The 24,992-nt window shown below is 48.6% G+C and overlaps 1 protein-coding gene and 1 pseudogene across 1 annotated transcript in view; one reads left to right on the forward strand and one right to left on the reverse strand.

Moving 5' to 3' along the window:
• Positions 1–19,485, forward strand: part of LOC140388200 (histamine N-methyltransferase-like) — a 103,286-nt gene extending 83,801 nt beyond the window's left edge. The window contains exons 5-6 of the mRNA XM_072471984.1: positions 4,420–4,513; positions 13,599–19,485. Coding sequence (XP_072328085.1) covers positions 4,420–4,513; positions 13,599–13,939 — 435 coding nt within the window. The 3' untranslated portion in view covers positions 13,940–19,485. The remainder of the gene's footprint in view (positions 1–4,419; positions 4,514–13,598) is intronic.
• Positions 4,049–4,250, reverse strand: LOC140408062 (U2 spliceosomal RNA; annotated as a pseudogene).
• Positions 19,486–24,992: the final 5,507 nt, after the last annotated feature.

Below are 24,992 nucleotides of genomic sequence, written 5' to 3' on the forward strand. Positions count from 1 at the left end.
CGTGCCTCAATGACTACCGACCAGTGGCCCTGACTTCAGTCGTAATGAAGTGCTTCGAGAGGTTGATCATGAAGCGCATCACCTCCATACTCCCAGAACACCTTGATCCACTGCAATTCGCATACCGTCGCAACCGGTCCACAGCAGACGCCATTTCCCTGGCCCTACACTCATCACTAGAGCATCTTGACAACTAGGACTCCTACATCAGACTCCAATTTATTGACTACAGCTCCACCTTCAACATCATAATCCCAGCCAAGCTCATATTAAAGCTCCAAAACCTAGGAGCTGGCTCCCCACTCTGCAACTGGATCCTCGATTTTCTGACCAACAGACCACAATCAGTAAGAATGAACAACAACACCTCCTCCACAATAGTCCTCAATACCGGGGCCCCACAAGGCTGCATACGTAGCCCCCTACTCTACTCCCTGTACACACACGACTGCGTTGCAAAATTTGGTTCCAACTCCATCTACACATTTGCTGACGATACGACCAAAGTGGGCCAGATTTTGAAAAACGGCGAGTCAGAATACAGGAGGGAGATAGAGAATCTAGTGGAGTGGTGCAGCGACAACAATCTCTTCCTCAATGCCAGCAAAACTAAAGAGCTGGTCATTGACTTCAGGAAGCAAAGTACTGTACACACCCCTGTCAGCATCAACGGGGCCGAGGTGGAGATGGTTAGCAGTTTCAAATTCCTAGGGGTGCACATCTCCAAAAATCTGTCCTGGCCCACCCACGTCGACGCTACCACCAAGAAAGCACAACAGCGTCTATACTTCCTCAGGAAGTCCACATTAACCCTTACCAACTTTTACAGATGCACCATAGAAAGCATCCGATCGAGCTGCATCACAGCCTGGTATGGCAACTGCTCGGCCCAGGACCGCAAGAAACTTCAGAGAGTTGGGAACACCGCCCCGTCCATCACACGAACCTGCCTCCCATCCATTGACTCCATTTACACGTCCTGCTGCCTGGGGAAAGCAGGCAGCATAATCAAAGACCTCTCCCACCTTGCTTACTCACTCTTCCAATTTCTTCCATCGGGCAGGAGATACAGAAGTCTGAGAACACACACTGACAGACTCAAAAACAGCTTCTTCCCCACTGTTACCAGATTCCAAAATGACCCTCTTATGGACTGACCTCATTAACATTACGTCCTGTATGCTTCATCCGATGCCGGTGCTTATGTAGTTACATTGTGTACCTTGTGTTGCCCTATTATGTATTTTCTTTTCTTCCCTTTTCTTCCCATGTACTTAATGATCTGTTGAGTTGCTCGCAGAAAAATACTTTTCACTGTACCTCGGTACACTTGACAATAAACAAAACCAAATCCAAATCCCAAAATATCATTTATTGAACATGGAAAAATTGGATTATGACACAATACTCCTTTACTCCCCCCTTAGTTTAACAAATACACGTAGACTGAAAGATTGACCCAGATTACAAAGCATGTCTTCAGCCACAAATATCTTAGTAACACAATATCCCTTTCAACGCACTAGAAGACCCTGCCATGACCTTTTTAACATGGTTTCCACAAACGAGGACCAGGTGAAGTGTCACTTGGGGAGGTCCCGAGGCTATTGGATGACCCGGGTGGTCGGTCTCTGGTCAGGATGGCACCCTAGCGCTCCCAGTACCACCCAGGAACCATACCACTGACAGCCTGGGACCCTGGCACTGGCACCCTGGCAATAGCACCCTGCTGTAAAACTTGGAGGAACAGCCACAGGACCGCTAATTAGTTTGAACAAAAACAAACATCCATTTAACATGAAACAAAATTGGATTATAATACAATAAGGAAGTGTTGAGGGGATTGAGAAAGGTTGGTATCATGACCGGTACAGGTTTGGAGGGCCGAAGGGCCTGTTCCTGTGCTGTATTGTTCTTTGTTCTTTGTAATACTCCTCTACTACCCCGTGAGTTGAACAATTGTACAAAGATTTTAGGATCAATATGGATTACCAAGTACACCTTAAGATATAATGGTCTCATTACCACACCAAGTTCCTTTAACTGTAGTTCAATACACACTCTACTCTGAACATAAGTTAGTGTCCATGATTTTTCCTCAAATTCCCCCACATGATTGTCACATGATAGTTTCCAAACTCCACTCCCTGAAACACACTTGTCTCATAATAATGATTTCCCTTAGCAGTTTGCCTTTCGAAATCCAGACCAGGTTTTCCACATGACACTTTTAAACAAAACTTCTGCTCCAATTTTAACAGCAAATCCATTCCATGAGTTTACACCACCCCCTTTTAGGTTTCCTTTTTTTTAACTGCTTTTACACAAACTCTGAGATCCAGCCATCAATTTCCATTGTCATTTCAACTCACATTACAGGCTGTAATATATTGGTTTAGCACAGTGGACTAAATAGCTGGATTGTAATGCAGAACAATGCCTGCTGCGCGGGGTCAATTCCCATACTGGTCTCCCCGAACAGGCGCCGGAATGTGGCGACTAGGGGCTTTTCACAGTAACTTCATTGAAGCCTACTCGTGACAATAAGCGATTATTATTATTGTAATAAAACATCACCAAACCTGAAATCCACTTCAGATATCTTATTGCCATTTCAGCCTTCTTCTCAGCTCTGTTTTTCTTTACTAAAAAATGCTCTGTTCAAGTGTCTTTAAACTCAGATTTCTCTGGAACTATCTCTTTGTTTCTCTAGTTTCACTAACATTCAGATCTATGCAATTATTTACTTCATCGTTACTCCATGGTATGGCTTTTCTTCCAACAAAGGTGAGGGAGGTGTTCCCTCTCTAGCCTTCTGAACAAACTACTTCTAACAGAGCTGTGAGATCTCTTCTCTGTCAATACCTATCTTCAACTGCAATCAAATTAGCTGAACTAAAATTTAATAGCTTCTCTACCTTACAAGCCATATTTCTATTATCAATTTGTCACCTGAGTTTTCAAATAGTCCTGAGTGGAGGAAGGAACATAATGGGATTGGCAGATTTTCTGCCACATCCCTGACCCTAACAGTTACTACAGTTATTTCCCTCAGCCCCTGCTGGGGATTGTTTGCCCTCCACAATGCTGCCCTAACGCAGGACTCTTAAAAAGCAGGGTAAAGTCGGGGATTACTGGAGCTTCCATTTTCAAACACAATACCTCCCAAAAAACTGTTGTGGGAGAGGTTCAGTTTGGCCAGTTTGTGAGGTGGCCTCATCACTCATTCAACACAATGATTTCAGATTGAGCTTGGCAATTTTGCCCAAAATGCAGTTTTATAAAGGAATCAGCAGGGTTCGATCCAGTGGTCAGACTTTGTCAAAAAGGGGAAAGTCCACAATAGCTCAAAATAATCCGGCCCAGCATTTTCTGACTCTATTAAGATGAGGGCTACTGAAGCATCATCACTGGAGTGGTGATCCTGCACTGTTAATATAGGCACAGGCAGTATTTGTATAATTTGGTCTGGGCCTTTAATCACAGGCTTACTCTTCAACCAGTGCTCCATCAATCACTACAAGAAATTTGGGGCCAAGACTATTGTCCCAAACATTTCTAGTGCTAAAGAAGACTGAATGATCAGAGCATTGTTCCAATGCTCCAGTGAAAGAGGGAAGTCCTGAAAGGGACCAGTGCAGAAGAAATCTTCATGAGCTTTGGTGTCAAGTAGCTGATTCTCCAAGGGGTTCATTACTTTGGCATTTAGAACTTTCCCAAGACCAGCAACACAGCAGCTCTGTGCTGAGGCCTTGGCAGGATGGGGTGAATTCCAGGATGTGAAATTTCCACAGTTTACAAAATTCCCCCCTGGACAGTAAGAAACCAGAGAATAGAGGGTTCAAACAGTGTTCATAAATCATAGCATTTACAGTGCAGAAGGAGGCCATTCAGCCCATTGAATCTGCACCAGCCCATGGAAAGATCACCCTACCTAAGCCCACATCTTCACCCTATCCCCGTAATCCAATAACCCCACCTAGCCATTTTTTTTGGACAAACCCTGGCAGAAGCAGGTTCAGCCCCATGTATTTTTTTGTTTTTTTTTAATACTTTCTCTGAGTTACAAAGCCAGGGCTCAGAATGTGGACAGGAGCGAACCCCTAATCCAGCTCCTCGCCTGCTCCAAAAAACAATTCAAATTCAAATTGAATCCAATTCATGGTCCCCACAAGAGAGACATACCAGATCTGAGCCAAAAGGCAGAGCAGATACTACACTTGATCTTAGCCAAAAGGCCGAGAAGCGATAGGTTCAGCCCCATGTTAATGCTATCGTGCCAGAAATGCGTCAGGAATTCCCTTTATCCAAAACAGAATCTTAGGGCACTTTGAACACGGTGCCACAATTATTTTTGAGAGAAATATTTATCTTATGTGAGGATATATTTGCATAATCCATTTTTTTTTCCTTATCTAGATGTTGTACTATGTAGAAAGTGTGCCTGATACTATCAAGTACTTCCACAGCCTTCTGGAAACCAATGGCAAACTTCTAATAATACAGTCTTCCGGTACGTGATGTTTGGCATTTCTGATATTCTTGTTTTCTTTTGTTCGGCACGGTCATGCCTACGCAAACTGAGATTCAACAGGGGAAAAGAAAATCAAAAGTCATATCATTGCTATTCATCTTCTTCCTGATAGTTAATCCTATACAATCTGGCATTTATGCAAAAATGTGGTTGACTATCAGAGCTACTACTTGAACAATGTTAAAAGTTGCATTTCACCGAATGAATTGACCTAGAATCAGAAAACAGAGAATAGCTGTCAATGCTGACAATAATAGTGAGTAATTATGATCACAATAATCGCCTGTGATTGCCCCTCAAACCTTCTGATAATTGGTATATTTACTTTAAATTTAAAATATTGAGTGCCTCAAGAGTCCAAAGACTAATAGATGGTGTTGAAAATGTAACGTTACATGAATAATTGCACTCTAATGGGAAGCACGAAAAGTTACATGAAAGTCCCTTGAATACCTTCTTCCACTTCTTGCCACACACATTTCCCGATTGACTGGAGCAGTCTCCGACGGTCTGATTGCAGAATGGGTTCCTTTCTCCTCACAGGAGCGTTCACAGCAGAATCAGAAAGCATTTTGCGTTCGCACCACATGATTTCCTTCATCAAACGTTTAAGAGGCACCTTGACAAATACATGAATAGGATGGGGATAGAGGGATTCGGATCCCGGAAGTGTAGAAGGTTTTATTTCAGACAGGCATCATGATCGATGCCAGCTTGGAGGGTCGAGGGTCTGTTCCTGTGCTGCACTGATCTTTGTTCTTTGTTATTGTTCTTCAGACATCACCCTATTCACATCATGCTGCCTCACTAATGTCAGCAGGGAAAAATCAGTTCACGAAGGCCATTTGGAACCTGAATAATAATCTAAATTAGGTCTGACTTGGAATATTGTGTGCAATTTGGGGGTTGGGAGGGATATAAATAACAATGTAAAAATTGCAGCATAGATTTGCTCCAGTCGTAAAGGTGACGAAGGTTTACACTTGCCAAAAAAAGAATCCAAAGTTTGCACTCTTTTCTCTGCAGAACTGAAATGATGGTCTGTCAGAATCCTTCAATGCTATCATAGAATAACTAGTGCCAGAATGTTTCAATTCGTGAGATGGTAACAAGAGGCCATATTTTTTTTAAAATATATATTTTATTAAAGTTTTCAAACACAATTTTTCCACTTTACAAATCAACATAAAAAATAACACAATAACTAATAGATAACATTATTTAAATAAAATAGTGACCAGTGAACTAGCAACGTAACAAGAAATAGTGCTCCCCCCCCTTCCCTCCTCCCCCCCCCCCCCCCCTCCCCCCCCCCCCCCCCCTCTGGGCTGCTGCTGGCGATCTATTTTCCCTTAACGTTCCGCGAGATAGTCAAGGAACGGTTGCCACCGCCTGGAGAACCCCTGAACCGATCCTCTCAACGCAAACTTCATCCGTTCCAGTTTTATGAACCCTGCCATATCGTTTATCCAGGCCTCCACGCCGGGGGGTTTCGCTTCCTTCCACATGAGTAAGATCCTTCGCCGGGCTACCAGGGACGCAAAGGCCAGAATATCGGCCCCTTTCACCTCCTGCACTCCCGGCTCTTCCGCTACCCCAAATATAGCTAACCCCCAGCCTGGCTTGACCCGGAACTTCACCACCTTTGAAATCACCGTTGCCACTCCCCTCCAGTACTCATCCAGTGCCGGACATGACCAGAACATATGTGTGTGGTTCGCCGGGCTTCCCAAGCACCTCCCGCACCTGTCCTCCACTCCGAAGAACCTGCTCAGTCTTGCTCCCGTCATGTGTGCTCTGTGTAGAACCTTGAATTGTATCACGCTAAGCCTGGCACACCCGAGAAGGGTCTGGTTTAGCAAGAAGGGGCTGGTTTAGCACACTGGGCTAAATCGCTGGCTTTTAAAGCAGACCAAGGCTGGCCAGCAGCACGGTTCAATTCCCGTACCAGCCTCCCCGAACAGGCGCTGGAATGTGGCGACTAGGGGCTTTTCACAGTAACTTCATTGAAGCCTACTTGTGACAATAACCCATTATACATATATATATATATATACACACGAGGAAGAGGAATTTACCCTACTTAGGGCATCTGCCCACAGCCCCTCCTCAATCTCCTCCCCCAGCTCTTCTTCCCATTTTCCCTTCAGCTCCTCTATCCGCGCCTCCCCCTCGTCTCTCATCTCCTGATATATTTCGGACACTTTGCCCTCCCCGACCCATACCCCCGAAATCACTCTATCCTGGATCCCCTGTGTCGGGAGCAGCGGAAATTCCCTCACCTGTTGCCTCGTAAATGCCCTCACTTGCATATATCTAAAGATATTCCCCGGGGGCAACTCATACTTTTCCTCCAGCGCTCCCAGGCTCGCAAACTCCCCATCAATAAACAAGTCTCTCAATCTCCTAATTCCTGCCCGATGCCAGCTCTGGAACCCTCCGTCCATCCTTCCTGGGACAAACCTATGGTTATTCCTGATCGGGGACCACACCGAGGCACCCGTCACCCCCCGTGTCGCCTCCATTGCCCCCAGATCCTTAAGGTTGCCACCACCACTGGGTTTGTGGTGTACCTTTTTGGGGAAAGCGGTAGCGGCGCCGTCACCAGCGCCTTTAGGCTCGTTCCTTTACAGGACGCCATCTCCAGCCTCTTCCACGCCGCCCCCTCTCCTTCCCTCATCCACTTGCAAACCATCGCCACATTGGCGGCCCAGTAGTAGTCGTCCAGATTCGGCAACGCCAGTCCCCCTCTGTCCCTGCTGCGCTGCAGGAACCCCCTCCTTACCCTCGGGGTCTTCCCTGCCCACACGAAACTCATAACACTCCTGTCTATTTTCTTGAAAAAGGCCTTAGTGATCAAAATGGGGAGACATTGAAACACAAAAAGAAACCTTGGGAGGACCATCATTTTTACCGCCTGCACTCTGCCCTCCCCGAACCCAAACCTCCTCAACACCTCCCATAGATACTCCCACTCTACCCTATCGAATGCCTTCTCTGCATCCATCGCTACCACTATCTCTGCCTCCCCCTCCGCTGGGGGCATCATTATCACCCACAACAGCCGTCGCATGTTGACATTCAGTTGTCTCCCCTTTACAAACCCTGTCTGGTCTTCGTGCACCACCCCCGGGACACAATCCTCGATCCTCGTCGCCAGCACTTTTGCCAGCAACTTGGCGTCTACATTCAGGAGCGCGATAGGCCTATATGACCTGCATTGCAGCGGATCTTTATCCCGCTTCAGGATTAGTGATATCGTCGCCTCCGACATTGTCGGGGGTAGAGTCCCCCCTTCTCTGGCCAACGGCCTGGCAAATTTCCACGGATCCACTCCCCCTATTTGCTCCATGAACCCCCTGAGCACCTTGGCCGCTGCCGGCCTTCTTCCGGTCCTGGATCTAGACCGATCTAACCCTGGATCCAGCACAGTATTGAAATCCCCCCCCCCATTACCAGGCTTCCCACCTCCAGGCCCGGGATATGTCCCAGCATCCGCTTCATAAATCCCGCGTCGTCCCAGTTCGGGGCATATGCATTTACCAGCACGACCTCCTTTCCCTGCAATCTACCACTCACCATCGCATATCAACCCCCGTTGTCCACCACTATATTCCTAGCCTCGAACGACACCCGTTTCCCCACCAATATCGCCACCCCTCTATTTTTCGCGTCCAACCCTGAGTGGAACACCTGTCCCACCCATCCTTTCCTTAACCTAACCTGATCCGCCACCTTCAGATGCGTCTCCTGAAGCATGACCACGTCTGCCTTCAATCCTTTTAAGTGCACGAACACTCGGGCCCTCTTAATCGGCCCATTTAGGCCTCTCACATTCCACATGAGCAGCCGGATTGGGGGGCCGCTACCCCCCCACCCCGATTAGCCATCCCCTATTCTAGGCCAGTCCCCCGTCCAGGTCCCGTCCCCCAGGCGGCGCCCTCCCGTCCGGACCACCTCTTCCCTTGCCAGCTCCCACTCGCTCCCAGCAGCAGCAATCCAGTTGACGCCCACCCCCCCCGCTAGATCCCCATCTAGCATGGTTACTCTCCCCATGATGCTTCCGAAGGTCAGCTGACTCCAACTGACCCCAGCTTCCCCCGCTCTCTCCTTGACCCCCCCGTGTGTGGAACTCTCATCCTTCTTGCGCCTGTCTTCCCGCCATCATCTCCCTAGCGCGGGAAAAAACCTGCGCTTTCCTGGATCGGCCCCCCCCCCCATGGCGCAGCTCCCCCATTCCCCATCCCCCCCTCAGTCCCTTTTTCCACCGGCGCCCACATTTCTCAGTGTCCCCCCGTCAAGAAGAGCAAAAACCCCGTCTATCGTCTCGATACTGTGAACCTCTCATTCCCCAATTTACATTTCTATCCATCAACATCGTCGTCTCCCCCACAGCATCAGTCCCTCAGTTCTGGTCCAGTTTCTCCTCTTGGATGAAGGTCCATGCCTCATCCGACGTTTCAAAGTAGTAATGTTTGCCTTGGTGCGTGAACTACAATCGTGCCGGCTGCAGCAACCCAAACTTTATTTTCTTCTTGTGAAGCACCGCCTTGGCCCGATGAAAGCTCGCCCTCCTTCTCGCCACCTCCGCGCTCCAGTTCTGATACACTCGTATCACCGCATTCTCCCACCTGCTACTCCGTACCTTCTTGGCCCAGCACAAAACGGCCTCTCTGTCGGTGAAGCGGTGAAATCTCACCACTGTCACCCTTGGTGGTTCTCCAGCCTTTGGTCTCCTCACAAGGATCCAGTGAGCCCCTTCCACCTCCAGGGGGCCCGAGGGGGGCCTCAGCTCCCATTAGCGAATGGAGCATCGTGCTCACATAAGCCCCAACATCAGCTCCCTCCACTCCCTCGGGGAGACCCAGAATCCGGAGGTTCTTTCTCCTCGAGCTGTTCTCCAGGACTTCGAGCCTTTCGATACATCTCTTATGTAGCGCCTCGTGCATCTCCATTTTTACCGTTAGGCCCAGAATCTCATCCTCGTTTTCGGATGCCTTCGCCTTCACCCCACGGAGCTCTATCATCTGGGCCTTTTGCGTTTCCTTTAGCCCTTTGATTGCCAATAACATCGGCTCCAGCACCTCCTTCTTTAATTCCTCCACACACCGTCGGAGGAATTCCTGCTGGTCCGGGCCCCATGTCGTCTCGGCTCCATCCGTCGCCATCTTGCTTCTTCCTTCTCTTCGCTGCCGCTGCTCCAAAGGATCCTTCGCAATCCGGCCACTACCAGCGATCCTTTCCATACACACCCGGGGGGACTCCTTCCTTCGTCTCCCCACACTGGGTTTGGTCCCAAAAAATTTCGGTCGGGCTCCCAAAAAGAGCCCAAAAGTCCGTTAGAACGGGAGCTGCCGAAACGTGTGGCTTAGCAGTGCATCGCCGCAACCGGAAGTCTCCAAGAGGCCACATATTAAAATGCGCCTTTGGCAAAAGGATTGGCAGGCAGTGAAAAATGAAGAAAAGCTGCAGGAACACAGTCATCTTAATTGCCTGTACCTGACCTGCCAGCGACAGAGGAAGACCATCCCACCTTGCCAAATCCACTTTCACCCTCCCCACCAAACGAGCAATATTATACCTACGGAGCCCACCCAATCACGTGCCATCTGCACCCCCTGGTATCTAAAGTGGGTCGCTGCCCTCCGGAATGGCAGCCCCCCCACTCCCGGTTGGGACACCACAAAATATTCACTTTTGTCCAAATTTAGCTTATACCCGAAAAAGACCAAACAATTGAAGCAGCTCCAGCATACCACCCATTGACGCATCGGTTCCGACACAGACAATAGCAAGTCATCTGCATACAAAGATACCCCCCCACACCGCACTGTCCCCTCCACCCCCCCGAACTCCTCAATGTGATGGTCAAAGGCTCAGTCGCAAGTGCCAACAACAGGCGGGGGACAAAGGACATCCCTGCCTGGTCCCTCGGTTCAGATAAAAATACCCCAAACTCATGCTATTCGTGCGGACACTCGCCCTCGGCTCCCTGTATATTAAACTTACCCACTCCACAAATCACGGCCCAGTCCCAAACTGCTCCAAAACCACCATCGAATACCCCCATTCTACCCTGTCAAAGTGGTTTTTAAGGAAGTAGAAAAGATGATTACCTTGTTTATTTGGAGGGGTAAGGTGGCTTGGATTAGGAAGGTGCTGTTGCAGAGAGGGCGCTATTCAGGGGGGTTGGGTCTCCAGAATTTACTGTTTTGTTACTGGGCAGCGAATGCTGAGAAAGTGAGGAGCTGAGTTCGAGGGGGCTCTCGCAGTGGGTTAGAATGGAGGAGAGTCTGTGCAGGGGGTCGGGGTTGAGGCCGTTGGCAACAGTGCCATTCCCAATGGCCCAGGGGAAAAACTCTGGTGGTCTGGTGGTGGCGACGTTGAAGATCTGAAACCAATTGCGCCACAACTTTAGGTTGTGGGCAGGGTCAACGGAAATGCCATTTCGGGAATCATAGATTTGAGCCAGGGAAGTGGGATGGGAGTTTTCGGAGATGGGAGGAGAGAGGGTTAGGGTATTAAAGGATTTGTTTCTGGGGGGCCGGTTTGCGAAGCTGGAGGAGCTGGGAGGAAAAATGGGTCGGGGTAGGGGGAGATGTTTAGATATATGCAGGTCCAAAATTTTGCTCAGAAGAAGGTACAGAGCTTTCCGGTGGCGTCAGTCCCCACATTGTTGGAAGAGTTACTGATGACAAAGGGAATGGAGAAGTGGGTGGTGTCGGTGATTTATCGGGTCATTCTGGGGGAAGATAAGGTATCTCTGGAGGGGATTACGGCGAAGTGGCAGGAAGAGTTGGGGGAGGGTACAGAGGAGGGGTTGTGGTGTGAGGTGCTCCGGAGGGTGAATGCGTCAACGTCGTGTGCGAGGTTGGGGCTGATACAGTTGAAGGTGGTGTATAGGGCGCACCTCACGAGGCAAGGATGAGCTGACTCTTTGAGGGGGTGGAGGGTGTTTCTAATGCTATGGGGGCAGGGGGCGAGGGGGGGGGGTGGGGCAGCAAATCACATTCATATGTTTTTGTCCTGTCCAAAATTGGAGGGGTATTGGGGACAGGTCTGTAGGGTAATCTCGAAGGTGGTGCATGTGAGACTCGAACCAGGTCCCCGAGAAACCATATTCGGGGTGTTGGATCAGCCAGGGTTGGAAGCGGGTGCAGAGGCAGATATCATCGCCTTTACCTCGCTGATCGCCCAAAAGCGGGTCCTGTTGGGGTGGAGGTCAGCTTCTCCGCCCTGTGCCTCAGCGTGGCGGGGGGACCTGCTGGAGTTCTTAACGCTCGAGAAAGTGAAGTTCGAGTTGAGGGGAAGGATGGAAGGCATCTGCAACTCATGGGCTTTGTTTATCATGCATTTTCAAGAATTGGGTAACAGTGAACATTAGGGGGGTGTGTGGGAGGGTTGGATTCTCTAAGTTATTGATGATTATGTATGGGTTGATGGTGGATTCCTAATTCTTTTTCATTTGTGTTTTGTATTTGAAATGCTGGGGCTGTTTGGGGGTGGGTTGGCCAGGGGATTGCCATTGTATTTGTTATTGTTCATTATTTATTGATGGGTGTAAATTTGATGAAAATGTGAAAAAGGAGGAGAACAAAAGATTAAAAGAAAGAGATCACATATTAAAGCTAGTCACAAAAGTCGAAAGGTGAGAAGAATTGCTTTATGTTGAATGTAGAAATCTCTGAACAAAGCCCGGCTGAAACAGAATTAATAGATATTTTAAATAGGGAATTACATTTTTCAACAAGGGGGAATGTTCACAGGAATGTGGAATGAGCAAGAATGGACTTAAATGTGGGGAGGAACGGTTGATAAACTGATGGGCTCATTTTTTTCTCTTGTAATTTTCTCTGATTCTCCAAGGTTTGAGATTGGAGAAGTTAAGACATCGGTGTGTTCCTTTTTAACCCAGCAAATCAAAATGAATGATGTTTACACAATACACCCATTGCCAACAATGTTCGAAAATATTTTTACCATAAAGATACATATGAAGTAAATATGTTTTAATTGGCACGGCAAACAAATGTAACAACAGTTTATTTTCTTCCCACAAATCATGAATATATTTTTCATGAATACCGCCAAGAAATAATTTTCACAGAAGAAATCCACACTGTCCATAGAGATACAGAGAAACATAGAGGGCCATTCAGCCCTTCAAGCCTGCTCCACCATTTAATATACTTATGATTGATCCTCAATTTCAATGCCATATTCCCGTTTTCTCCCCATGTCACTTGATACCATTAAAAACTAAAAGATAATCTCTCTGTCTTGAATATATTCAGTGACTTGGCCTCCACAGCCTCCTGTGGTAAAGAATCCCACAGATTCACTGACCTTGAGTGAGGAAATTTTTCCTCATCTCAGTCTAAAATGACCCACCCTGTACCCAGACATTGTGTCCCCTGGATCTAAACTCCCCAACCAGGAGAAACCATCCTGCCTGCATCTAGTCTGTCCAGTCCTGTCAGAATTTAATACCTTTCAAATATATCTCCTTTCACCTTTCTAAACTCAAGTGTATACAGGCCCATCCAAACCTATCTCTCCTCATACAACAGTCCCGCCAACCCTGGTATCAGCCTACTGGATCCCTGCAGCATGCCCTCGATGGCAAGTATATCTTTTCTCAGGCAGGGAGGGCAAATCTGCATGCAATCCTCCAGGTATGGTCTCACCAAGACTCTGTATAACTGTAGTAAGACATCCCTACTTCTGAACTCCAATCTTCTTGCAATGAAAGCCAACATACCATTTGCCTTCCTAATTGCTTGCTGCACCTGCCTCACCGCTTTCATTGACTGGTGTACAAGGACACCCAGGTATCTTCGTGCATCCACACTTCCCAATATAACACCATTTGAATAATACTCTTCCTTTCTGTTTCTCACACCGAAGTGTATAACCTCACATTTAGCCGCGCTGTCCTGCATCTGCCATGTGTTTGCCCATTCACCAAACTTGTCTCGATCACCTTGAAAGCTCCTCATTTCCACATATCCGCATTTCAGTTCATTTTCTTTCACAATTATATTTCACATATTATTGTTAACAGGTGATGGAGGATGGCAGGCACTTTGGAAAAAAGCTGGATCGCATTTTCCTACCAAAATGGATTTACTTGGCGTCCAAAAAGTGCTTGATGAAATGAGAGTGAAGTATCATCGCTATGAGCAACCCTCTGACCTGGACATCACAGAATGTTTCATTGAAGGGAATGAAAATGGGGAACGTCTGTTGGATTTCCTCACTGAGGTAGCAGACTTCAGGAAAACTGCCCCTCCGGATCTGAAGGCTGAGATTCTATGTTACCTACGCCATCCTGAGTGCTCAAGAGAGGAAAATGGGAAAATTATTTTCAAAAATGATTTGCATTTCCTAGTGGTTGACAATTAACTTGGTTTCTATGTGTCATCCATTACCCAGTTAACTTCACTTAGAATTGGCTGAATACTTATTATCTTTTCTTGCTTCAGATTTGTTGGCATTAAGATCAAATTAGTCTTGCATTGTGCTTGCATCAATGTTTTAAATCCATTCAAAAATGCTGCTCTTAAATTTATAAAACAGTTCTTCATCAGATTGAAAATTAAAAATCCTATGTTAACGACTGCAGGTTTAAAATATAATCTAGTAACAGTAATTTTCCCCAATTAGCTGGACAGCTGGTTTGTGATGCAGATCAAGGCCAACAGCACGGGTTCAATTCCGGTACTGGCTGAGGTGATTCCTGAAGATCCACCTTCTTTTTTTGTTTAAATTTAGTGTATCCAATTCATTTAAGGGCAATTTAGCATGGCCAATTCACCTACCAATTTAACCAATTAAGGGGCAATTTAGCAATCCACCCCCCCTGCACATCTTTGTGTTGTGGGGGCGAATCCCCCGCAATCACGGGGCGAATGTGCAAACTCCACACGGACAATGACCTAGAGCCGGGATCGAACCTGGGACCTCGGCGCCATGAGGCAACCGTGCTAGCCACTTGCGCCACCTTGCTCCTCAAGATCTACCTTCTTAACCTTTTCCTTGCCTGAGGTATGGTGATTCTCAGCTTACATCATAATCAGTCAGCTCTCTCTCTCTCTCTCTCAAAGTGGAGAAAATCCTATGGTCATGTGTGACTGTGGCGAGTTTACTTTATGATGTACCATCAATTACCACGAGACGAGAATGGTGAAACAATTGAGGCTTTATTGCACAAGATGTTGTGCCTCCTGCAGCTGGTACCAGAATGGGAGCAGTGCAGGAGAGCATACACTTTTATACACCGCCTGCTGGGAGGAGCCAGCAGGCTGGGATTTACTGTGGTACCTGTAATACATGGGCAGTACCGTAATACATGTAGTGTGTTACTAGTGGTGTTTACCACGTTCACCCCCTGTTTAAAGAAAGTCCGGCGGGGGTGAAGAACAACATGACAGATTGGGTCTGTTGGGGGCTCTGACCCTCCGCTGCGATCGCCTCAGTCCTGGTGGTGGTGTGGGCGCCGATGTGGTCACCTGCGACTCCGGGAGCGTGTTGTCTTCTCCTTCATCACCCCTTAGTGGATCCAGTGGGGGGACGGATACTGCTGGGGTGGGGGCAGCGGTGAGGTTCGCTCATGGGAGGGTGGGTGGCGCAGGGGTGAACGAGGCAACCGGGGGTGGGGGGTGGGGGGAGCGGTGTCAGGTCGAGTGTTGTGGGTGGGGACCCAGCGGGTGCTAGGTCCCGGAGGCAGACTGTGTCCTGTTGCCCGTCGGGGTGTGCCACGTTGGCGTACTGTGGGTTTGCATGGAGGAGGTGGACTTTTCAACCAAGGGATCCGGAGGAGGATGGGTCCAGGAACTGTTAGCCATGTTGGGAGCGAGACCCCGGAGATGGACTTCCTATGGAAGGCAAACACTCATTTGTGAGCGGTCTCATTAGTAGCGGTGCACAGGAGCGACCGGATGGAGTGGAGCACGTCGGGGAGGATCTCCTGCCAGCGGGAGACCGGGAGATTTCTAGACCGAAGGGCCAGCTTGACTGTCTTCCAGACCATCCTGTTCTCCCTCTCCACCGGCTGGTTTCCCCGGGGGTTATAGCTGGTCGTCCTGCTCGAGGCGATGCCCTTGCTGAGCAGGAACTGACACAGCTCATCACTCATGAAGGAGGATCCCTGATCGCTGTGGATGAAGGTGGGGAAACCGAACAGGGTGAAGATGCTGTGCAGGGCCTTGATGACCACGGCAGAAGTCATGTCGGGGCATGGGTTGGCGAAAGGGAACAGGGAGTACTCATCAATTACGTTGAGGAAGAACACGTTGCGGTCAGTGGAGGGGAGGGCCCCTTTGAAGTCCATGCTGACGCGCTCAAAGGGGCGTGAGGCCTTCACCAGGTGCACTCTATCTGGCCGGTAGAAGTGCGGCTTGCACTCTGCGCAGACTTGGCAGTGTCTGGTTACGGTCCAGACCACCTCAATGGAGTAAGGCAGGTTGCGGGCCTTGATAAAATGGAAGAACCGGGTGACCCCCGGTTAGCAGAGGTCATTGTGGAGAGCCCGGAGTCGGTCCACTTGTGTGCTGGCACATGTACCGCAGGACAGGGCATCTGGGGGCTCATTGAGCTTCCCAGGGTGATACAAGATCTCATAGTTATAGGTGGAGAGCTCGATCCGCCACCTCAAGATCTTGTCGTTTTTGATCTTGCCCCGCTGCGTATTGTTAAACATGAAGGCAACCGACCGTTGGTCAGTGAGGAGAGTGAATCTCCTGCCAGCCAGGTAATGCCGCCAATGTTGCACAGCTTCCACAATGGCTTGGGCCTCCTTTTCGACAGAGGAGTGCCGAATTTCAGAGGCATGGAGGTTGCGGGAAAAGAAAGCCACGTGTCTGCCCGCCTGTTTGAGGGTGGCGGCCAGAGTTACGTCTGATGCATCGCTCTCCACCTGAAAGGGGAGGGTCTCGTCTACTGCATGCAGCGTGGCCTTGGCGATGTCCACCATGATGTGGTTGAAGGCCTGGTGGGCCTCAGCCATCAGGGGAAAAACTGTGGACTTGATGAGTGGGCGGGCCTTGTCCACATAATTAGGGACCCACTGGCCGTAATATGAGAAAAACCCCAGGCATCGTTTTAGGGCCTTGGGGCAGTGGTGGAGAGGGAATTCCAGGAGGGGGCGCATGCGGTCGGCGTTGGGTCCTAGGACTCCAATTTCCACTAAGTAGCCAAGGATGGCTAAGCGGTTGGTGCGGAACACGCATTTCTCCTTTTTGTAGGTGAGGTTAAGGAGTTTGGCGGTATGGAGGTTTGCGACATGGTCCTGCTGGTCATGGCCGCAGGTGGTGACATTATTTAGGTGCAGGAAGGTGGCCCACAGCCCGTACTGGTCAATCATTCAGTCCATCCCTCGCTGGAAGACCGAGACCCCATTGGTGACGCCGAAGGGAACTCTAAGGAAATGATAGAGGCGGCCATCTGCTTCGAACACAGTGTATTGGTGGTCCACCGGGCGGATGGGGAGCTGGTGGTAGGCGGACTTCAAGTCTACTGTGGAGAAGACTCGATACTGCGCAATCTGATTGACCATGTGAGATATGCGTGGGAGGGTGTACGCGTCGAGCTGCGTGTACCGGTTGATGATCTGACTGTAGTCAATGACCATCCTGTGCTTCTCCCCAATCTTCACTACCACCACTTGAGCTCTCCAGGGGCTGTTGCTGGCCTCAATGATCCCCTCCCGCAGAGGCCGTTGGATCTCCGACCTGATGAAGGTCCTGTCCTGGGCACTGTACCATCTGCTTCTAGTGGCGACAGGCTTACAGTCCGGGGTGAGGTTTGCAAAAAGTGAAGGTGGATCGACCTTAAGGGCCGTGAGGCCGCAGGCAGTGAGGGGGGGCAGGTGTCCGCTGAATTTCAAAGTAAGGCTTTGGAGGTGGCATTGTAAATCAAGACCTAGTGACAGGGCCGCGCAGAGATGGGGGAGGACGTAGAGCCTGAAGTTGCTGTACTCCATGCCCTTGAACGGTGAGGATCATGACACAGTACCCCCGGATTTGCACGGAATGGGATCCGGAGGCCAGGGAGATTTTCTGGGTGACGGGAAGTACCGGGAGGGAGCAGCGCCTTACCGTAGCAGGGTGGATGAAACTCTCTGTGCTCCCGGAGTCAAAGAGGCAGGTAATCTCGTGCCCGTTGATCTTTCCCGTTGTCGAAGCGGTCACCAGGTTGCGGGGCCGAGACTGATCAAGGGTGATGGAGGCGAGCTGCAGAAGATGTTAGGAGGTCCCAGGCTGATCAGCGGTGGTGGAGGTATCAGCAGGCAGCGAATGGCCAGACGAGCAGGGGTCCCGAATGGCGCCGAAGATGGCGGCGCCCATGGGGCGCACATGGCAGGCGGCATCAAAGATGGCGGCACCAACGGGCCGCACGTGGCCTGTGGTGGAGAAGATGGCGGCGCCCGTGGATCGCACGTGGGAGGTATAGCAATGCCGGGCCTGGAAACAGCGGCGACCGACCGGGCCTGGCAAACGGAAACGAAGCGGCCCTTCTTCCCGCACCCGTTGCAGGTCGTGCTCTGCGCCGGGCAGTGCTGCCTGGGATGTTTTCTCTGGCCACAAAAATAACATTTGGGCCCTCCGGAGTTGGCTGGCTGCCGCGCGGCGCAGGCTTGCGGTGTACTCGAGTCGGCAGCTGGTGGGGCCCACGAGGGTGCCGCGCGCTCGGAGGTGTAGGCATCCAGATTATGGGAGGCCACTTCTAGGGAATTAGCAAGCTGCACAGTCCCTGCAAGATCGAGCGTACCCCCTTCCAATAGCCGCTGGCCAACGTACGTAGACTTAATGCCCGTGACATAACCGTCTCTGATTAGTAGTTCAGTGTGTTGGACTGCCGAAACTGCCTGGCAGTCACAGTTCCTACCGAGAATCTGGAGAGCCCGCAAGAAATCATCCAGAGTCTTCCCCGGGAGTTGCCGTCTCGTGGCCAGGAGGTGCCTGGCGTACATTTGATTCACCGACTTAATGTAGTATCCCTTTAGTAGTGTCACCGCTTCTGTGTAGGTGGCCGCATCCCGGATGAGGGGAAAAACTTGAAGGTTCACCTGTGAGTAGAGGACATGGAGCTTCTGTGGGTCCGAGAGTTCTTCAGTGGCTGCTCTGAGGTATCCTTCAATGCAGGCTAGCCAGTGCTCGAAGGTGGACGAGGCGTTGGCTGCGTGAGAGCGTACACTTTTATTCGTCGCCTGCTGGTAGGAGCCAGCAGGCTGGGATTTACTGTGGTACCTGTAATACAGTGGCAGTCCCGTAATACATGCAATGTGTTACCAGTGGTGTTTACCACACTTTACTTTATATGCTAATCTCCTTGTGGAAAATTACATTTTAATTCATGTCAGTACCAGCAGCTTGGTTTTATGGGTGGCACAGTGTGGCGCACAAAGACTCCGTGAGACAAATAGAGTGAAGTCGATGAGGCTTTATTAAGCGTGTCTGTTCCCCAGCAGCCCGATAGTAAACTGGCCTGCGGGGGAAGGCACCGGCTTCTTATACTTCGCCTTCAGGGCGGAGTATGAGGTCAATGGCCAACCAGGACCCGGGATCTGTCAGCCAATGACATTAGGGCTTCCAGTCCCACATGACCCCCAATACATACTTCCACACACAGTAGCGCAGTAGTATTTATTATTGCTTCACAGCGCTAGGGACTCAGTTTCGATTTCCGGCTTGGGTCACTGTCTCTGCGGAGACTGCAAATTCTCCCCGTGTCTATGTGGATTTCCTCCAGGCACTCTAATTTCCTCCCGAAAGACAAGCTTGTTAGATGAATTGGACATTCTGAATTCTCCCCCAGTGTACCGGAATAGGTGCTATAGTGCGGTGACTAGGGGATATTCACAGGAACATTATTGCAGTGTGAATGTAAGCCTACTTGTAATGCTGTTATTTTTTTCTTTCGCTGCTGCAAAATAAATGAAATTGCTCTCATTTTATTTCTACCATCGTCATCCTTATTCGCAGTTCCATTGCAAGATTAAGTGTGATACCCAGCAGATGGTAAGTGTCGAACTGCCCAAATCCCAAAGGGAAACTTGAAACAGCTGCAAGAATGGTTTGGCAATTTGTGTATCATAAGGAGGTTTTTTTGAACTCAAAAAGTAACTTCTCAGAACAAATGTGCTGATTTAATATTAAAGGGAAACATTTATTATGAATATCATGACACAGTTAACAGTACTTCTTAAACGTTTTAGAACAGACCTTGGCTTAAACAACTCGATTAAACCATCCTTTAAATGGCAACAATCCTCATAAATTGTCCTCATAAATGTATAAAATGCCAGTAACTTTAGCACTCAATGCTCTGCGGCTCTTCGGGCTCTCTGAGAGTGATAATAAATTAGCTCTCCCGGTTTGACCTTTTCCACACTCTGGGAGGAATTCTCAATTTTGGGGACTAAGTGCAGTGGCAGGCAACTCTGGCAGTGTCTTTCCCGCTCACCAGAATAACGGGATTCCACACCGGATTCTATTCCTGGATTCTCATCCATTATGCACAGTTGGGTTCACTCTCTGAAACACCTCGTAGGCCGGCAGCTGATGCATTTGCACAGCGCCGATGGTGGATTCAAAGGTCTGGGCATGATATTTAAATACCAGACGAGCACACTTGTATCACTCACTCCTGCTCACCTGTCTTCAACAGGCCATGTAGGATGTCCAGAGCCCAAAGGGAAAAGGCTATCTGCCTCAAGAAGAAGGCAGCAGGAGCTGCACGGTAGCACAGTGGTTAGTATTGTTGCTTCACAGTGCCAGGGTACTGGGTTCGATTCCCGGCTTGGGTCACTGACTGTGCAGCGTCTGCACATTCTCCCTGTGTCTGTGTGGGTTTTCTCCAGGTGCATTGGTTTCCTCCCACAAGTCCTGAAAAACGTGCTTGTTAGGTGAATTGGACATTCTGAATTCTCCCTCTGTGTACCCGAACAGGCGCCGGAGTGTGCGGGCTAGGGGATTTTCACAGTAACTTCATTGTCGTGTTAATACAAGCCTACTTGTTACACTAGTCAAGATTATTATTATTTAAATGCCAGAGGCCTCAAGACCCTCATTCGGGAAGATGAGGCCCACTGGCATGTGCTCTACACCTGGGATTGCTCAAAGAAGCACATCAGCCTCACCTCTCCAGTCTGGGAGGCCATTACCCTGGAGGTCAGCGTGCTTGCCACCTTTCCAAGATGTACCATCAAGCGCAGAAAGTTGATGAATAATCTCAACTGTGCTGCCAGGGTAATTCCACTCTTAGCTCCTTCCACGAGCAAACTCTCAGCATGGCATCATGTACTCAAATGGCTACTCTCTTCCCGGATCTCACACATTCAGTCGTGGGTGACACATACCAACAAGACTTTCAATGTGTAACCATCCCATCGGCATATTGCTCACACTCTATTCTCTGTTCCTTCTGGGGAGGGTGCACCACACACAGGGGACATGCATTTTACCCAGCCTCTGTGTTGTCCTGCGATGGGAATGACCCTGGAATTGCTGGACATGTTGCACATAAGGAACTACGTATCCCAACTAACAAGAGCCTTCCCAATTCTCTGGTAACCAAGGATACACCTTATGGCAACAGATAAAATATGTGCCGTTATATGCGTGTCATAATGTACACCAGTATATCATAGTGCAGACACACACACTGATGGACACACAACAAGACCAATCAACACACACAACACCGTAGCCAATCACCAGTTAGAGCACACTCACTATATAGACAGAGTGCATCAGAGTTCCCGCTCATTCGGGATGCAGCCTCTCAGAAGGACAGAGCTTACAGCTTACAGCACAGGTCCTCACCATGTGCTGAGTGCATAGACTGGTTCGGACAGGCATAGGTCTTTAGTTTAATCTAACACCGTGTTAACCCACAGTGAAAGAATGTTCAACAGTTTCTGACTTAATAAAATAGTGTTGTACTATTTTAAGTGTTGGTGGCCTGTATGTGTTACACGGATCCAGAGCACCCAACACATCAATGCGGTCAGCTCTTGTTTTCGATGAGTCACCATTATTCTAGTTGGTAGTCCTTCCCAGAAGCCTCCATGAGTTTGGTTTTCAACTCCTGGCCAAGCAAAGGTGAATAGTCCTTTAGTTGTGAGGTGGTTTATGGGAGATTGCCAATTCAGGGTCTGACCACACTGACTCACGCCTACTGGACTGGTCCCATTTGTTTTATGCTTCTTAAAGCATATACCTCTTTTTGGGATCAGGAAGGTTGATGTGTTATATTAAACCTCGGCCATCACCATCCCTCAAACCTATTCATATCGTACCAGCTGATTTCCATTCAAACATATCCTGTGTACCTTCATACGTGCTGTACTATTTCTTCTTCGAGCCCAATCTGCTACCTCGTTTCTGGTGAATGGGATAGGTCGCACAGGGATGCCCTCCCCGAGAACTGGTAATTTGTGTACAAACCCAACAACTGGATTTATTTACTCACTCGGCGTATGAGTGAGAAATGTTTTTTAAGGTGTTAGCATTCAGTTCACTTCCTACATGATGTTTGTATAGTATGATAATACATAAGAACAGTAGCACCTTCATTCGCTTCAGGTCAGCATTTCTCTAGTATTCTCGCAGTTCCATATGATGTGATTTACACCGAGTTGCTTGCATCCAATCTGGCTTATCTCTTCCTTTAATGGCTGTTTGGGCTTTCAGCATGACCTGGTCGGGTCCTTTCCACCCAGGAGAAAAATAATCTTTGTTAATGCTTTCACATATACAAGGGGTGGGATTCTCCGATCCAGGGGCTCAGTGTTGATGCTGTCATAAACGCTGGAGCTACAGTCTCTCTACAGTCAGGTATCCACTGCCTGCAATATCCCACCATCCCGAGGAAGGTAAGGATTTCCTTTTTCGTGTGTGGAGTTGGAACCTTTGCTACAGGCTGTACTCTTTCAGACCCAAGCTTCCACTGCCCTTGCTGCAGCTGAAATCCCAAATACTGAACTGTCTCCTGACAGAATTGCAATTTTTCCATTGAGACTCTATGCCCTCTCTCTGCCAGATGTGAAAATAACAGAAGGGTATCCTGTTGACAAACTAGCCCCCCCTCTGAGGCTATCAATAAATCGTCAGCACACAGAAGGAGTATTGAGCCCTCAGACAACTGGCACCCGTCCAAGTCTCTTTTAACTGCTGCAGCATACACTGCTGAGCTTTCCATATCGCCTTGTGACAGGTGTACTGTTGTTTCCAATATATGAAAGCAAATAGATATTGACTGTCCGGGTGCAATGGTATGGAGAAAAAGGCTGAGCAGAAGTTTATGACGAAGAAAGTATCCACTGTTACTGGTATAGATGACAAAATTACATTTGTGTCAGGCACCAACAGAGTCTTCGGGATGACTATTTAATTGATGGCTCTGAGATCTTGCACAAACCGCCACTCATTGGGTCTTCATACTTTTGGAATGGGGAGTATAGGGGTATTACAGGGATTTTGTGTTTTCTTCAGTCCCCTTGCTGTAACAGTGCATTGATCACTTCCTCAATCCCTTTTTCTGCTTCCGGTGCCAACTGTATTGTTTTAAGCAGGGCAGGGTAACGTTCTTATGTAACTGCACCCTATGCGCTGGGGCAGAATGAAATTTTCCAACATGATTTTTATGTTGGGTCCGTGGATGTGCCGGGAGCTGGGCCAGGACAGAAGGGAGCAACTGGCGGTTCTTTCGGGGCAGCTGTTGTTTTTCAAATATAGCGGGCCATTGCTCCTCTTTCCAGGCCACTTGTTCCTCCTTTTTACTGTAAAATTCTATCAGGCAATTTTTTCCATCTATTTCAATATAAAGCTCATGGGCTACTTGTTTGCCTTTGGCTTCTTTGATAATTTCTCCTATTTGCTTTGCCTTAGCGAGATGTCTTATGGCCAATGTTAAATGGGGTTATGAAGTCAAACCCATCCTAAACAGGTCCCTCTGACTATGGGTTAATTCCTACTCCCACAACACCACAAAATCAAAAGGAGTGATTTGCAATGAAGTCTGCTGTCCCGTGACATTGCGCATGTTCCTTGTATGCTTGCTAATCCTCACGAGCATACCAAGCCATGCAATGAGTCACTATATTTTCTCAGTTGGATTCTATCAGGTGTTTTAACAGTTGTGCCCAAGGTTCATGAACCTGTTGTAGGATTTCCTTAACAAATTTACTATAGGGGTTATCGTTCAGCTGTCAGCAATACAACACAGGCACAGAATGATCAGGCGCAGACTCTGAATTTATTTTTGTAGCAACTGATGAGTTCGTATTTGAGGTATTTTCATAAACATTCCCTCATTTGTGCAATGAATTACCCCTCCTAATTTGCAGAGTGTCTATCTTCCTAATATGGGAAGTGGCAATGTTTTTGAAACATTATAGTATCTACAGGGGGACATTGTCTCTTTCCATGTTTGTTGGGCATGATAATAGCTCCATCATGGGAATACCGGCTACCCCCATAGTGACAATCAAGGATTCACCAGGAGTTTATTTCCATGGAGGGGGGTACAGAGGTCATCGTAGCACTGGTATCGACAAGAAGCTCCACATACTGATCTCCTATTTTTATCAGTGTGATGGGTCCTTCTCTCATTGATTTAGACAGCCTGATCATGGTCACCTGTATCACCTTTTCTCCGTGGCACCCCTATTGGTTTTGATTAGGTTTGGGGCCAGAGAGCATAAAAGGAGGTGGGGGAGGACGGATGTTGCCAGATGGGGTACATCCTTCTTGGGGGTCAAATTGACAATCGCGAGCCCAATGCCCTTTTCTCCCCCATCTTCTACATTGATTCTGTGATCTATCTATCACCTGCCTTGGCCACTGCCTCTACCTCCTCCATTATAACATTCTTTTCCTCTGCTTGACTGTTGACCAGGGCCCTTTCCTCTATTTCCCTGGTAATACTGCCCTGTGACTTTAGACTTTTGATCTTTGAGGGCCACGAACAGTCCTTCTCGGTTCAAATTTCACATGTCCTGTGGGGCAGCACGGTAGCCTAGTGGTTAGTACTGTTGCTTCACAGCTCCAGGGCCCCAGGTTTGATTCCTGGCTTCGGTCATTGTCTGTGTGGAGTCTGCACATTCTCCCCGTGTGTGCGTGGGTTTGTCCGGGAGCTCCGGTTTCCTCCCACAGCCCAAAGATGTGCAGGTTAGGTGGATTGGCCATTCTAAATTGACCTTAGTGTCTAAAAAAAAGTTTAGGCGGGGTTACTGAGTTACGGGACAAAGGGGGATAGGGTGGAGGCGTGGGGCTTAGGTAGGGTGCTCTTTCTAAGGGCCGCTACAGACTCAATGGGCTGAATGGCCTCCTTCTGCTCGATAAAGTCTCTGATTCTCTGATTCTATATTAACCAAGGAGGTAACTACTTCTATCCATGGCTGCGTTTGCCAGGTGAGATTAATCAATTTGTAACTTTGCGCATGCTCTGGCAG

Source organism: Scyliorhinus torazame, chromosome 2, assembly GCF_047496885.1.
Source record: "Scyliorhinus torazame isolate Kashiwa2021f chromosome 2, sScyTor2.1, whole genome shotgun sequence".
Classification (NCBI taxonomy): domain Eukaryota; kingdom Metazoa; phylum Chordata; class Chondrichthyes; order Carcharhiniformes; family Scyliorhinidae; genus Scyliorhinus; species Scyliorhinus torazame.